The sequence below is a fragment of the Neomonachus schauinslandi genome, chromosome 6, assembly GCF_002201575.2.
Source record: "Neomonachus schauinslandi chromosome 6, ASM220157v2, whole genome shotgun sequence".
NCBI lineage: Eukaryota > Metazoa > Chordata > Mammalia > Carnivora > Phocidae > Neomonachus > Neomonachus schauinslandi.
Window position 1 is genome coordinate 142,801,374 of NC_058408.1, and position 15,724 is coordinate 142,817,097.

The 15,724-nt window shown below is 49.4% G+C and overlaps 1 protein-coding gene across 2 annotated transcripts in view; it reads left to right on the plus strand.

Annotated features, from left to right (window-relative positions):
- Window positions 1-15,724, plus strand: part of GRK5 (G protein-coupled receptor kinase 5) — a 206,839-nt gene that overhangs the window by 139,290 nt on the left and 51,825 nt on the right. For both annotated transcript variants that reach the window (XM_044916610.1, XM_044916611.1), the window contains exon 3: window positions 7,593-7,705. In XM_044916610.1, coding sequence (XP_044772545.1) covers window positions 7,593-7,705 — 113 coding nt within the window. The remainder of the gene's footprint in view (window positions 1-7,592; window positions 7,706-15,724) is intronic.

The following is a 15,724-nucleotide window of genomic DNA, read 5'->3' on the forward strand; positions in this document are numbered from 1 at the left end:
CACTCGAAAAGAATGAAAACAGTGACAGCATTTCTTTCTCTTCACTATTGATAACATTCCTGTTTCTGAGTCCACCAGGGGTTAGGAGTCTTGAAGGAATTGACTGGGTTGTGAGAGTCTAACCTCGGCCATGTGCTGTGGGGACATGTGGCTTCTCTGTGAGAGGGAGGCTCCAAGTGAGGCAGAGGAGGCCGGCAGAGCCCTGGCCCCTGCCCTCTCCGAGCTGGGAGTCCATGGCTCAGCCACAGGAGGGGCGGCTTTGGCCTTCTTCGGTGATGTGGAATCAAGTCCCCTTTCACTGGCCGCCTCCCATTTTCTTTCTGAACCTTCAGAGAAGTAAAAGCCACCATTTCTTGCGTCTTCTAGAGGAGCTACGATCTGGCCTAGAGGCTACAGCTTATGTGGGGCCTGCTGAGTGCTGAGACCGTGGGAGTGGGAGACGTGAGGCACCTGGGCCCCTGGTCAGGAGACTTGCCCAAGACTATAGGGCACATTAGTCCACTCTGGCTGCTGTAACAGAGCACCTCATACTGGGTATTTTAAACAATGGACATGTATCTCTCACCGTTGTGGACGCTGGGAGTCCAAAATCGAGGTGCTGGCAGATTTGCTGTCTGGTGAGAGCCTGCCTTCTGGTTCATAAAGGACCAGCTTCTTGCTGTGACCTCACGTGGCAGAAGGGGTGAGGGAACTCCCAGTAGTCTCTTTTATAAGGGCGCGAATCCCACGCAGGAGAGCTCTACCCTCATGATCTAATCACCCCAAAGGTCCCGCCTCCAGATGCCATCACAGTGGGGATTAGGTTTCTGTGTATGAATTTGGGGAGACATGAACATTTAGTCTCCAGCTGCTATCCTTTACAGTAGCCCTGAGGTAGTGGTACCGTGAGTAGCTTTTTTTTTTTTTTTTAAGATTTTTATTTATTTATTTGACAGAGATAGAAGAGCACAAGCAGAGGGAATGGCAGAGGGAGAGGGAGAAGCAGGCTCTGCACTGAGCAGGGAGCCTGATGCGGGACTTGATCCCAGGACCTTGGGATCATGACCTGAGCTGAAGGCAGACGCTTAACCGTCTGAGCCACCCAGGTGCCCCCGTGAGTGGCTTCTTACAAGGAGAGGCTCTGAGCTCAGCACCCAACACCACGAGGCGGTAGTGGCGAGGACAGGGCCCTTGTCTTGTAACTTGGTAAGCATCATGCCTGACCTGTGTAGGGTAGAACTGAAAGTGACTTGGCGGTGCCTAGACCTCAGGACATGCTTGTTGCATTTCTATATGCACATGCCTGCAAGTTTGCATGGGTACTCCCAGGCAGTTATGTTCATTACCAAGTAAATGTATTTGCTGACACCCTCAGTTAACACTACATTCTGATTCCTGTCCCTTCTTGCCTCACTCCCCATCCCCAAGCAACTATCACTTTCTCTTTATATTTTTAAGCCATTCTCTTTTTTAAAAATTACTGTAAGAACACTTAACATGAGATCTACCCTCTTAATAAAATTTTAAGTGCACAATACAGTATTGTTAGCTCTAGGTGTGACGTGGCACCGGAGAGCTCTAGAATTTAATCATCCTGCAGGACTAAAACTTTATACCCATTGAACAACCTCTCCCCACTTCCCTCTCCCCGAGCCCCTGGCAACCACCATTTTACCCTTGTTTCTAAGAGTTTGTGTATTTTAGATACCTTATAGAAGTGGAATCATAAAGTATTTGTCCTTATGTGATGGGCTTATTTCGCTTAGCACCTCAAGATCCTTCCATGTTGTCCCACCTGTGGCAGGATTTCCTTCCTTTTTAAGGCTGAATAATATTCTATTGTATGTATATGCTACATTTAGAAAATCCATCTATTGGTCGATGAACATTTAGATTGTTTCCACATCTTCGCTATTGTGAAGAGTGTCCCAATGAGCATGGAGTGCAGGTATCTCTGAAATCTTGGTTTCCGTTCTTTGGATAAATATCTAGAAGTGGTAATGCTGGATCATATGGTCATTCTATTTGTAATTTTTTGAGGAACCTTTGAATACTTTAAGCCATTCTGGAAGATCTACCCACTGGCTCCCTGCGGTGGTCACAGACCTAGCTCTGAATTCTTGCCCTAACACACCTTCCCCCATGTTTTGCCATGCCCTCCTGGCCCTCCTGGCTTCTCACATGGACTTACCTCCTCACTGTACCTTCTCCTTGCGCCCAACTTCTGGCCGCATTTCTCTGGCTTTGACCTTCTCCTTCTGCTCCCCAGCACTCACCCTCTGCCGGCATTGCTGTCAGGGCGCTCTCCCATGGGCATCACCCCTGGCACGGGCCCAACATCACAAGAGCAGTCTGTGCTGGGACACCTTCCCGAACATTCCCAGCAGGCCTACCTTATGCAATTTTGTTTCATGGACACTGTTAGGTGGCTGCTCTCACTAGCCCGGTCTGTGAACATGCCTCCTTCCTGCCCTGACTGCTAAGCAGACTGCTTAGGACAAAGACAAAGTCTGGGTGCCTTGTCTGCTCTAAGGGATGCTCATAACAAGGCCCAGAACACAGTGCCCATGAGGGGTTCAGCAAGCATCTGTCAGTTTGCTAAAGGGACTATCTGCTGGGAAGAAATGGTTCTGTCTGAAGGCATGGCTGGAATTCAGTTCAGTGTTATAGGAAAGCGTGGTGATCCTGCCTTCCTATTCATGGGCATGCTCGGGAGGTGTCAAACCCTTGAAGACACCAATGACATATGTGGTTTTCTTAAAGCCAGTTCAGTCCAGCTCATCACCAAAGCAGGATTCCTACCATAGGGACTGCACCCTCCCTATCCATACAGCAGTGGCTCCCCAACCAGGGACCTCCTCTGTTCATGTCTCAGGCTCCCTGCTCCCCACCCCATTGTCATTCACCTTTCTGTGGACTCTACTTGAATCGCATGTGCTCTAAAATCACTGGTCCCTGATGGGACACTGATTCCATCCAGTCTCCTTGGACTTGGATCCTAGCTGTTTCGTGGGCCCAGCCTGCTTTTGCAACATATTACCTCCCACCACACTCCTGGGTGCACAGTGAACCCAGCCCCTCCCTGGGGCACTCTGCCTTTTGATCAAGGGCACAGCTCAGTGTCCTAGAGCTTATAAGGGGCTTCATAGACCCTTCCCCATTTCTAGTCACCTTCCTCTAGATATGCTTCAGTTTGCCATGTCCACTGGACCTCTGTTACCACGACCAAGGTCAAATGTCACATCACAAAGGCCACACCCCCATTCTTGGTCCTAACTGACCACCAGCTCTTAACTCTAAGCCTGTTACTGGATCATTAACCTGCTAGTAAATATAAGGTGTTCTTCCTTCCACTCATCCACATACCCTCCAGTTGTTGCATTCAAGAAGAGAGTCTTAAAGTTGAAGGAACCTTCTTGTATCAAAAATCAGGAGACCTTGGAAGACAGTTTGTTAAATGAAGGACCCACAAGAGTAAAATAATTACATGATTGGTGGATACTTTGGGATAGAGGAGCCTGATTCCCCCTCATAACTTATATAATGACAGCTTCTTTCTGGCTTGGAGGGAAGGGCCAATGAAGCACGTAGGCCAAAGCAGGGTTTTCATGTTCTAGAAGAGCTGGTGTGTATGTGTGTGTGTGTGGACAGCACATGCATGGCTGTGTGCATAACATCCCAGGGTTCTATCAGCCTGAAAGATAGAGAGATTCAGAGACAGAGAGAAAAAGCTCTGCCCTTCTTTCCTGGACGGCCCTCCCCACCACACCCAACAGATTGCACTTCAGAGGAGGGGTGTGGGCAGGGCCCTGCAAGCTGGATTTAAATGACAGGAAGGCTTCTGTAGAAACCAAGAAGGAAGGGTCCGCTCTGAAGATGTATTACAGACCTCCCCAAGCTTCCAACTTACGTCATCTTACTTTGTAGAAGCGACCCACACCTTGGGTTTGCGCTTGGCAATTTACATCTCCTCCCGTCACTCTGATCAATTTCCAAATTCCTAGTCTCCCTTCTATGCCTTCTCCCTTCATTTCTAAAGGAACTGCAAACATCGCACTCTGATTTTGTTGGTGGCGATGGCAATGCCTCCTCAGAAGATACGACCATTTATCTTTATATAAGCCTGGGAAAAGAATCCAAATAGATGATTACTGATTCTTTTATCTCGTTCTGGGCTTCCAGTGAGTGGGTTTCCTGCCTGGGATCCTCTGTACAGCTGGGAGAGGCATGGAACTGAGGTGCTGACAGCTTGTGTTGGAATCACATGGTGTTTACTGTGCTGTGAGTTTATAACAGCCTTGTTTCCATACTGACAGCAAATGCCATATGGAGAGAAAAACTCCTGTCAGATGAACCCTTAAGGAATCACAATATGGTACATGAAATCTCTTAATTGCTTTTGGAAATGGGGAGGGGCACATTGCTCAAATCACATTAAGCCGTGCAGTTCTCTCTGCCATAATTGAATAAAACTGGAGTTTGACACTAGGTAATTTACTTTCATTCTGTGTTTGTGCTGGGAGGTTCAGCTGATTGGGAAAGGGTGAGGAAGTTTGTTTTCCTCACCTCAGGGTGGGGGGGGATCAGGTCGAGTGGGAGGCAGTGAGAATGCAGGCTGTATCTACAGGGTGTCATGCTAACAGGTGCGAGCTACAGACCTGTCACCCTCTCAGCTCCCTCCTTCCCAGATTCCCTACTGTGGCTGATGATAACACTCATCTAACTTGACATTTTATTACTGTCACTTAGGATCTTGTCTGCTCACCCACACACTCCAGCCCTTCCAACAGAATCCAAGCTTCCTGAGGGCTGGGACTGCATCCCATTCCCCACCCCCACCCCACCAATTCTGGCCCACACTGAGGTGGGTTAAATGTTTGTTGGAATGGCTATTTGTGAACCATCTGTGCGTGGAAAGGTAAGCGAGTTAAGGCAACAGTCCAAGGCTAGTTTCAGCCCCCAAACCAAGGGGATCAAGAAGGGAACTTGAAGGTGGCTATCCATGTTGATCAAAGTATCCATTCAGGAGAGAATGAGAAATGTTTGAGTGCCTTCTTATACACACTGTACTTAGAACTGGTGGATCCCCACATAAAGTTGCTGCCCTTGGGCAGTTTACCCATGAGAGAAGTGGGCTGTAAAACTCTCCAGCCTGTACGCCTAGTCACTTGCTCTTCGAGTTGCAAATAGACAAAAACCCAACACCAACTGACTTCAGCACTCTGTCAGGTAAATAATTGGGCAGGCACCAGGCTGGCCTCGGTGAGGCTGGCTTCAGGGGCTCCTGTGATGTTGGCAGTGTGGGGTTTCTTTCTTCTGCATTCAACCCCACCTTTCCCTGTTTCACTCTCTGTGGGTTCTCACTGCCTAGTGGGAAAGACAGTTGTGGCAGCTCTTAGTTGACTGATCCTAACACCTTGGCATCCCAGGGAGAAGCAAGCATCTCTCCCTTAACTTCTAGAAGACTCCTACCCACTCAGGTCATGTGCCTTGAACCTATCATTGTGGCCTGGAGACAGAGGGGGCTCTGATTGGCTGGGGCCAAGTCACATGTCTGTTTCTGAACCTATCACTGTGGTAAAAATGGGGATCTCTGATTGGCTAGGGCTGAATCATGTGCCCATCCTTCACCCTATCATGTGGGTGGGAGATGAGGGCTCTGGTTGGCTAGAACTGGGTCACGTGCCCATAGTGAGGCTCCCTTAGAGCCTAGGGCTGGATTTTTACAGTCTCAGAGAACTGAGATTCCTTGAAGGAATGGAGACAGAATAGGCCGAGAGACCCACAAACTCGGTGATAGCAGATGGTGTTTAGTAAGCATTATCTATATGTTAGGTTCTGTTCTGAGTCTTTTCTATGCATTGTCTTATTTAATCCTCAAGACAGTCCTAGAAGATAGGTATGATTAGTGTCCCCAGTTTACAGATGAGGAGACTGAGGGATGAAAGTGTTAAGTCAGATGCCTCAGGACACACAGGCAGAGCATGGTGAGGCTGGCGTTTGAACCCAGGCAGTTTAGCTCCAGAGCCCATGCTCACAGCCACCATCCTCCCTACAAGTCACGGCTTTACTTTTTTTTTTTTTAAAGATTTTATTTATTTATTTGACAGAGAGATAGCGAGAGAGGGAACACAAGTAGGGGGAGTGGGAGAGGGAGAAGCAGGCTTCCCGCGGAGCAGGGAGCCCGATGCGGGGCTCAATCCCAAGACCCTGAGATCATGACCTGAGCCGAAGGCAGACGCTTAACGACTGAGCCACCCAGGTGCCCCGCGGCTTTACTTTCTGTGGATAAACTCTTTCTTTGGTTGTGAAAGTGAGTGGACGTGATGGTTGTGTTCATATCTCCTTGTTGTGTTCCTTATCTTCAGAGAAACCCCCTTTCCAGGGATGATTGTCCTTTTTCCTCCTCTGCGTTCAGCGAGGATATAGTCATTCCTTCTGTTCAGGTTGCTCTCCTGAAGTCATTATAACCCTCTTCCCGGTTTCCCCATGAAGTCCCCTGACCGTTTCTAATGCAGTTGCACCAAGGTCCAATGATCAGTGCTTGAGAGGGTCAGAGGCAGCATGTCTCAGGCAGTCCATTGAGCATCTTTCTGGCCAGAAGAACCTCCAACAGAGGCTTTAGCATCATTGCAGGAAGAGCCAGAAGGTACCTTCCCCCCCACACCCCAGTCTTACCTCCAACATGTGCCTTTATTGTCCAGAGGAAGACTGAGGCCCAGAGAGAGCAAGTGAGTTGCTTGAAGTCACATAGCAAGTCACTGGCTAGCACCTGGTCTCCAGGCCTCCAGGCTTGGAGTCTTGCACTGCATTTCCTCTTTGGAACTCTCTTGGCTGCTGTGTGGCTGGGGGCCGGTCACTTCTTGTTTCCGTGCCTCTAGTTCCTCAGCTGGAAAATGCAGGGTTTTCATAATTTGAAGTGCTTTGAATTACAAGTAATTTTTAAATCTTTTCAAACTGCCCTAAACAAAGCTCATAAATAAACTTTTCAGATGTGATTTGAGCTGCAGGCATGGTTTGATCCAGAGATTGATGACACCGCGAGGACACCAACTTTACTTTTTGTCATTTTCTCAGCTCTGACCTCCTCTGTGTGTGAGCCTCGTCATCATAGCAGCTTTCCTTGCAGTGTCAAGAGCACTGCATTAGACCTTGGCCTCGCACCCATGCACCCCAGCCCCCAGAGGAAGGGAGGGCATTTCTGCTCAGCGTGCCCAGGCACAGTCTGTGGTCCACTCCGACTAGAACTGGCTTGGGTCACATGCCTGCCACCCTTATCCAGTCACTAAGTGAGCAGTGTGACGTGGTGATCGGCCATCCAGCAGGGTAGAGTCACCCTCCCCAGAACTGCTGACATCTGGCATACAGGAGTCAGGGCATCGGAAAGGGGGAGTGGGCTAAGAACTAGAGGTTGGGGCATAACTGGTGCCTTCCTCTAAACCGCTCTTCTCCCCTCTGAGTCTGCATAGCTTGGAGATAAATAAGGCGTCCTGAGAGTTTGCCAGTCATCTTGCTCCAACCCTCTGGGGCTCTGGGTACAGGTGTGCGTTGATTGGATGGCCCTCCCAAGCTCTCTCCTGCATCTCACCACATTCTTCTTTTCTTGTTTCCAGACAGAGATTACTGCAGTTTATGTGACAAGCAGCCAATTGGGAGACTGCTTTTCCGGCAGTTCTGCGAAACCAGACCTGGGCTAGAGTGTTACATTCAGTTCCTGGACTCAGTGGTAAGTCTCTGCTCCTGGGGAGGCCCTTTGGTCCTCTGTGATCAGTGATTGTTTTTGCCCAGAGGAAAAGATAGACCATATCGTTTAGAAGGGTGAAGAATGAAATTGTTGCTCAAGAAATTTCCAGACTTGTCCGCAAGTCTGCCCCAGCCGGGTGACCATGGATGGGCCACCTCCCTCTCTGGGCCTCAGTTATTGCTGCTTTAAAGGGAAGCCCTGTCAATTGTCTGATTCTGGGAGCCTGGGTTACTACGCAAGGCAGCGCCTGGGGAAGTTGGATAACATCCCAAGGTAACACTTAGATTCCATGACCCCTCCTAGCTGAAAACCCATTTTCTAAAATTCCGAAGCTTGTGTTTGTGTTCTTATTTACTGTCTACTTTTCCTCTAGAATGCAAGTTCCCTGAGGCCAGGACCCTGGGCTTCCCATTCATCCCTGCCTAGAACAGAGCATGGCACGTACAGGCTTTAAGTAAACGTCCGTGTAATGAACATGTGTTGGCCATTTTAAGCCAATCTGACAGTTGCTGGCCCCAGCGGCCGCTGACATGTGTGGCCGTGTTTGACACCATATGGAGTCTTCCTTCAGATTTACCGGTCATTGACTGGTTTAACAAATGGTGCTTGATCTGCGTGGGCTTTTAGGACAGGACGTAGGAATATGCAGGAATTCCTCAGCACTCGTGCAGGAAGGCAGGGCACCTCAGCCTGGCAGACTGCCTTTTGGGTGTCTATCCAAGGAAGGTGGACAGTGGGTGGGAGGGCAAGGAATGGAGACCAGTCATGAAAAGAATGGGGTATTTCCAGGCGCCCCTTCCCAGGGCAGGGGACCAAGATATGGCTGTTTCTTAGAGGCCCCAGTGCCACCCTTGGCTGTAGCCGTCCCGACCTCTATCTCAGTTTCGGGGACAGTCCTGTGGGGCCCAGGTTTCTGTGTCTGCTTCAGGGTCTTGGTGTGGATCTCTAGATTTACGAACCAAACTGCCCACTGAGTGTCCCTGCCAGAAGTCACCTTCCCCCAGATCCCCAAACCTACCAGGCCTGACATGTTCCCTAAATCCAGTGACCCCTTTGCAATGTCCCTGACCCCTCCCTCTTCCTCATCTCTTTCCCCATCTAATCCAGGACCATATGCTTGATTCCTTGACCCCTCGCAGACCAGTTCCCCTCCATAGCCTCTGTCTTGGTTTTAGTGGAGGCTCTCAGCATGTCTCACATAGTGACTACAATAGTTTTCAACCTTGGCTGAGTAACAGAAACACCTGGGAGCCTTTAAAAAAATACCAATGCCTGAGCTGAAGCCCAGACTCATTAATTTGAATCTCGGGAGGGGGTGAGGGGCTAGTAGTTTCATAACTTCTCATAATTTCAAACTGTAAAAAGTAAAGTTGAAGAGCAGTATATGCACCCTTCACCCCACTTGAACCGTTATGAACTGATGGCCAGTCTTGTTCACCACGTCCTCCTCGCTTATAGCATTTTGTAGCACATCTCACACATATGATTTCATCCGTGAGCATTTCAGTTCAGTATCCCTGAGCGGTAAGGGCTCTTTCACACACACACACAAATCACCACAATACCCTTAGTGCAGCTAAGGTAAAAAAGTAATGATTATCATCAAATATTAGTGTTTAAATGTCCAACTTTCTCATACTTTCTGTAAATGCATGTTTTAACAGGTTATAACCATCGCTCCTTGTTCATCCACAAGTGTCCCGGAGTCTGAATTCTGCTCTGTCACTCCATATGTCATGTAATAGGTTTCTCTGAATTGCTTGTAAATTGCTCATTGAATCGAGAAACTTGACCAGATTCAGTTTCAGTTTTTTTGTTTTTTTGTTTTGGCAGGGGCAGGGTGACTTCATATGTGGCTTTTTGTTCTTCCATCAGGGGACATTACTCTCCGCTTGTCTTTCTGTTAGAGATGGCAGCCGATTTAGGCAGTGCCTAAATGTGTTGATTAATTAGGGATTGCGGCATGGTGACATTCTCATTTTGTCATTCCTTCTTCATTTGCTGACTGGGAAACTTCCTTTCGATTACTGTTTGGTTACCCAGTGATAAAGTTCATGGAGGGGTTGCTTCATTCTTTCCCTGTATTTATGTTTTCTAAGTACCAGATTGGTTCACTAGCACCCTCCAATAGTAGTAACCAATTTGTTTTAAAGGCGTGGATTTAAACACGGATGCATTTTGATGTGTGGTGGTCCTTATCCTTATTGAGGCCCCGTGATCTCATCGTTGGCCACCAGGTTGGCTTCTGAGCCCTTGAGAGGACCCAGTAGTCATGGGCAGCTCCTTGCTATTTGGTAGGATGCGATGTCTCAGTTCATCTTGTATCTTTACTGCCTAGACCTAGAGTCCACTGTATCTCCAAGGAGCCCTGGTTCCTTTACTGGGAAATGGTACTTGGAGACCACAGTTTGGCACTAGGGGTGCTCATTACCCATGGATTGGCCTGGATTTCTAATAGACATTGGCATTTTTCAAGTTGCCCACAATTGTACTGTGTATCCAGGGTTGGGAAACATGGACATCCAGGATAAAGTCCAAGTTCTGAGGTTGAATACCAGGTCTTCCACTGCCAGGCCCCCACCTGCACTATTCATCCTTGACCTTCACCCTGGTCTTTCTTGAGCCGTGCGTTTTCTGACTTGCCACCACAGAGATTGAAGCCTCTTGGCCCTGGCTCCCTCACTCCTGATGCCTGAAATGCCCCCACGTGCCCCTCAGGAGAATGCCTGCTGGTTCCTTGTTCTCTCACGCTCTGCTCTCAGAAGCCTTCCCCCACCGCCCCTCCCCGCGGTGCCCTCTGCCCTAGGTGCTGGCTCCAGCCCGCACCGGAGCCTCATCATTGGGCAGTGCTAGAGCGGTGTATTGGTCGGGCGTGCAGCCTCCACAGACAGACTGAGGGAGCAGTGCTGGTTCTGGGTGGGCGCCAGACCCCTCTGGGAGAGTTCGCCAGGGGAGTGTGTGGTGGAGGAACAAGGCAGGCAGGAGACCAGCCAGTGCAAAGGCCCACAGGCACGGCATCTGTGGCTGGAATGGAGGGAGCAAGGGCAGAGACGGGTCTAGGAGAGCTGTTGATTATGCAAGACCTTGTGCCATTAAAAAACTTTGACTTTGAGTGAAATGGGGAGCCCCTGGAGGGTTTTGAACAGAGCAATGGCATGGTCTGACTTAGGTTTCTAAAGGATCCCTTTGGCACCTGTGTTGGAGGGGAAAGGCCGGGCGCAGGAGCTCTGATAGACGGCTGCTGTCGCAGTCCAGGCGAGGGCTGATGGTTGCTCAAGCCAGCGAGGAAGCATGTAGCGGTGGTGAGAGTGGTTGCATTTGGGGCATGTTTTGGAGGCAGAGTTAACAGTGTTTTTGGTTGCATTGTGGGTGAGACAGAAGAGTTACGGATGACTTCAAAGTGTTGACCTGAGCAGATGGAAGGATGGAGTGAGGGAAAGGCTGTGGGAGGCACGTTTGGGGGAAGACCAGGAGCTCCATTTTAGGTACTCTCAGCTGGAATGTATCTCGGACAACCGAGTGGAGATGATTGAGGGGAGATGGACGTTCAAGTCTGGCATCTGCAAGAAAGGTCTGGGCTGGAGATGGAAGATTGGGAGTTGTCAACATATAGCTGGTATTTAGGGCCGTGGGCTGGGTGAGCTGACCAAGGAGATGAATGTGGAAGGAGAGATGAGGACCAAAGATGGAGCCCTGGACCAAGGCTGCTCCCCACTTGGAAAAGATGAGGCATCACCAGCTTTGAGACTCATCTAGAGTTGATGAGGCAGAGCAGGGAAAGGCTAAACCCAGGAGTCAGTGGAATTTTCCAGCCACGTGTCTTGTTAGAGGCTTATAGTCAGTTTGAGGAGGGGAAAAAAAAAAAAATCCAATGGATGCCCATTTTCATTCTGGTCGTGCAGACGTTCCCTTTTGCTGGGCCAGTACCAAGAGCTTTTTTTCTGGAAAGGAAATGTGAGTCTGGCTCCCTGTGTTGATGCGACAAATGTTCTTTACATACGCCTTAATGCGGCCGACACTCATAGAGGCTGGCCCTGCCCCTCGCATTTTGTCTGCATCTCTGGGAACTAGCAGGGCCTTTTCATCACCCATCTTGACGTCAAATGACCAGCCTTTGGAACACCTCTTTTACGCAGGAAGACTTTATTGAGTTTTCCAGGGCTGGCGCAGCTCTCGTCTGAAATATGTTTTTTCCTTCCATCCTGACTGGAACTCCAAGGAGGCAGCATACAGCCCCAGTGCTCCCTGGCTCAGCCGGCACCATCCACACCGTTCCCACCTCTGTGTTGAATTTTTACCAAGTGGGGTTTATTAAAAATAACCCGTCTTCATCAGGCTCTGACGCAGTCCCCGGGAAACGCTGCTGTCCTGCACAGTCCTAATGTCTGAGTCTCTCAAGTCAAGTCTCTCAAGTCAAAACCATGGCTGTTTTAAAATGGGGCCTGGGTGACTGGTGGGCAGCAGAACTGTTTGTATATCATTCACAGGGTAATTCAGCCCTTAGTCTTAGTTGTCAAGGGCCTCCTGGGAACCTGAGAAGGACTCCTTCATTGCCTTCCCACAGAGAAATGGGGTCAGTGACCAAAGTCAAAGCCATGACTTGATTTGGCCTCAAAGAAGATTTGCCCACCTGGTCAGGGGACCAGAAGAGGCTCCAGTGTCAACCTCCACAGGCCAATAGGGTCTTTCCACAGACTTAGATTTGATGTACTTCTTCTCTCACCTGTTTTCTGGGAGCCTTGATGGCATCCCAGCTCATTTGAAACTCTCCTGTCCCCTCACTTGGGTGTGACTGAAAGTTTTTAGGTCTCTTCTCTTTGGGGTTAGGGGAGATTTGGCAGATACTCAACCAGTTATTTAGCACTTATTTCCTGGATGTCTCCAGTATATCATACTCTGTTCTAGTATTCGGAGACTACACACTGAGTAGGAGAAGAAAGTTCCTGCCCTCATGGAACTTGCTTTCTGATTAAACGAAAGATTGAAAAATGAATAAATTAGGATAACTTTTAATGACGTAAGTGATACTAGCTATGAGCTCAGATACGTAAGTATTCGTTACCTATTGCTGAATAAGAAATTACCTCAAAAATGAGCAGCGTGAACCAACAAGAAACACTTATCTCGTGGCTTTTGTGGGTCAAGAATTTTGGAATGATTTACTGAGATGCCACTGACTCCAGCTTTCTTAAAAGGTTCTGTTAAGGGGCGCCTGGGTGGCTCAGTCGCTAAGCGTCTGCCTTCGGCTCAGGTCATGATCCCAGGGTCCTGGGATCGAGCCCCACATCGGGCTCCCTGCTCAGTGGGAGCCTGCTTCTTCCTCTCCCACTCCCCATGCTTGCGTTCCCTCTCTCACTGTGTCTCTGTCTGTCAAATAAATAAATAAAAAATCTTAAAAAAAAAAATTTCTATTAAGATGTTGGCTTGGATATTGGCTACAGTCATCCAAGGCTTGGTCTGTTCCAAGTGTATGCGCTTGGCTGGCAGGTTAGAGGCTGTTGGTTGGAGGCCCCAGTTGTTTTCCATGTGAACCTCCCCACGGGACTGCTTGAGTGTCCTTGTCACATGGCTGGCTTTCCCCAGAGCCAGTGATTCAGGACAGCACGCTAGAACCTGCAGTGTCTGTTATGACCTAGCCTCAGAGGTTCCATACTGTCCTATCCCCAATATCATAATATTTATACAGGTTAGCTCTTTCCAGTATGGAAAGAGACTTCTCAAGAGCACGAATAACAGGAGGCAAGGATCATTACGGTCTCTCTTGGCCACCTCTAGGTCTGCAGGGACAAGGGGAGGGACTGATGCAGGCCAGCGTATGTGAGCTGGGTCTTTAGAAGAGGGGGCCGGCAACCATGGTGCCCAGGTTGGGGGGCGGTAATTGCTTACCCGGATTCTCACCTGCCCCACACCAGGGTAGAGAGTGACTCCAGAGAGGCAAATGGAGACCTCCAGCCCACACGGGCAGCACAGGCAAGACGCCGAGGCCGGTGGGTGGAGCTGGGTGTTCTCCAGAAAGGGCCGTGGTGAGCAGCACTGCCAACCAAGCACGTCACTTGTCCCTGCCGCGAAGACTCTGGAAAAGCTGACCACATCGGTAATTACAGAAGCTGGAGGTGGCAAGACCTCATAGCATCTCTGACTTCATCTTCTTGTCAGGGCAGGAGAAGGTCTCCCAGGAGGAGGAGGTGACATCTGAAGTTAGTCAGAGGCCGAGAGGAATCCGGCTCACTCTGCTCTTCAAACCAGTGCCGGCTGCTTTGAAAACATGGCAGGTCCCCTTTTACTGGCTTGTGGTCTTCATGTTTTTAAAAGTCATCGGAGGGAAGTGTGTTTTAATAGAGAGGACATATTTTCACCGGACTTTTCTGAGATTGATGATGCAATTAGAGCAGACAAAGAGGATAAAATATTAGGTTTATAAACTAGGATGTACACTGGTGTTTATACTCCTTGGCAGGCAGAGATCTATAAATAATTCTTTCTGCCTTAAACTCAATGTAGTGTTTTGCTCTTTGTGTTAATAGCAGCATCTCCTCCCCAAAGGCCATTTCTGCGTTTGACATAAATCACAGTGCGAGGAGAGGCTCATGAATTGAGCACCTTCGATGTATCTGGGGAAGAGAGAGATCCTCCGAGTGGATTAGCGTAGGTGCCCTTTGGTGCTCTGGCTATTAGGGTTGAGCTCCCAGGTTTCAAATGGGAGGGGATAAGACCTAGCACCCTCTCTGGTTGGAGGGAGCTCCCTTACTGATGGAGGTCATGGGGGCATTCCTTGCATGTGGTTTTCTCTCTTTTCATTGGAGTCTTTGGCTGCCATTTCCCGAGCCAGCGCTAATTGTAAAATTCTGGGCTGTTGGCCCAACCTCTTATTTGCTGCTTATGTTTTCCGGTCGCAGCTGATTTCAGCAGCTTTTGCCCACTACCTGGGCAAGGGTGTTCCCATAGCAGTGGGTTCCCGGGTGGTCCCCTGCCTCGGGTGGTGTGATCTGCCTGAGCTCTGCCCACCCAGCTGAGCCGCCATGGTGCCTTCTCTCTGTAGGAGGCCTCTTGGGGGTCACTGTGGAGACATGGCCTGTCACTCCAGGTGACTTAATCAGTGTGGAAAGCCCAGCTGGAAGCCTTCTGTTGGTTTTCTGCCTCCCAACACAAATGCTCTTCAAGTGGTGGTGACCTGACATGGACTCTCAAAGAAAGGCCTTTTGATCCTGGGCTGGGGATGCCTGTCCCCGCGTGCTCCCGGCTGCCTCCCTGTGGAACCGTGGCGCCCAGCCGCCCAGCCGGGCCTCTGCTGGGAGGCAGCTGACCTGAAAGTGATGTTATTTTTTTAACGTGGGTTTTAGTACCCAGAGCAATAATATTTTCAGCTGGTTATTGAGGCTGATTAATGAGCTTCAAGCCTCCATTTGGTTAAATAGAGCCGCCTTCACAGATGTATTTTGGGACAGTGCAAATCCAGGGTTCTGCATGAGATTGAGTTACCCCAAAAGGTGGTCGGCCATTTGCCCGGGGCCTGGGCCCTGCAAAGCAGTCTGGGTAGATTCCCATGGTGCCAGACCACTAGGCGGGTTTCCAGAGCGGCAGGACACTAGGTGCTTCTCTCATCCTGGAAAAAGGGTGGTCAGTTGTGCTCTAGAACTCTCACCCCCTCTGGAGACATAGCTCCCAGCCCTCTCACGTGCTCGCGTGACTGTATTTGAACTGGTTTTTTGTGCTCTCAGAGCCTCAGTTTCCTTATCTGTTAATAGGGAATAATAATACCTACCTTGAGGGTGAGCCTATAACCTACTCCATACTGTGTTGGGTGTGCACATGTGCGTATTAGTTTGGGGGGATTTTTCGGAAGCATCGGGGGAGAAAATAACAGGAAAAACTCAAGGGGGAAGAGCCACCTTCTCTCCTTAAATAGTGTCAGGAAATTGCATCAATCAAATCAATTCAACAAGAAACCGTCAGTCCCACCAGGCTAGTCTTCGTGGTGTGGAGGCATTGTGGAGGGCGACG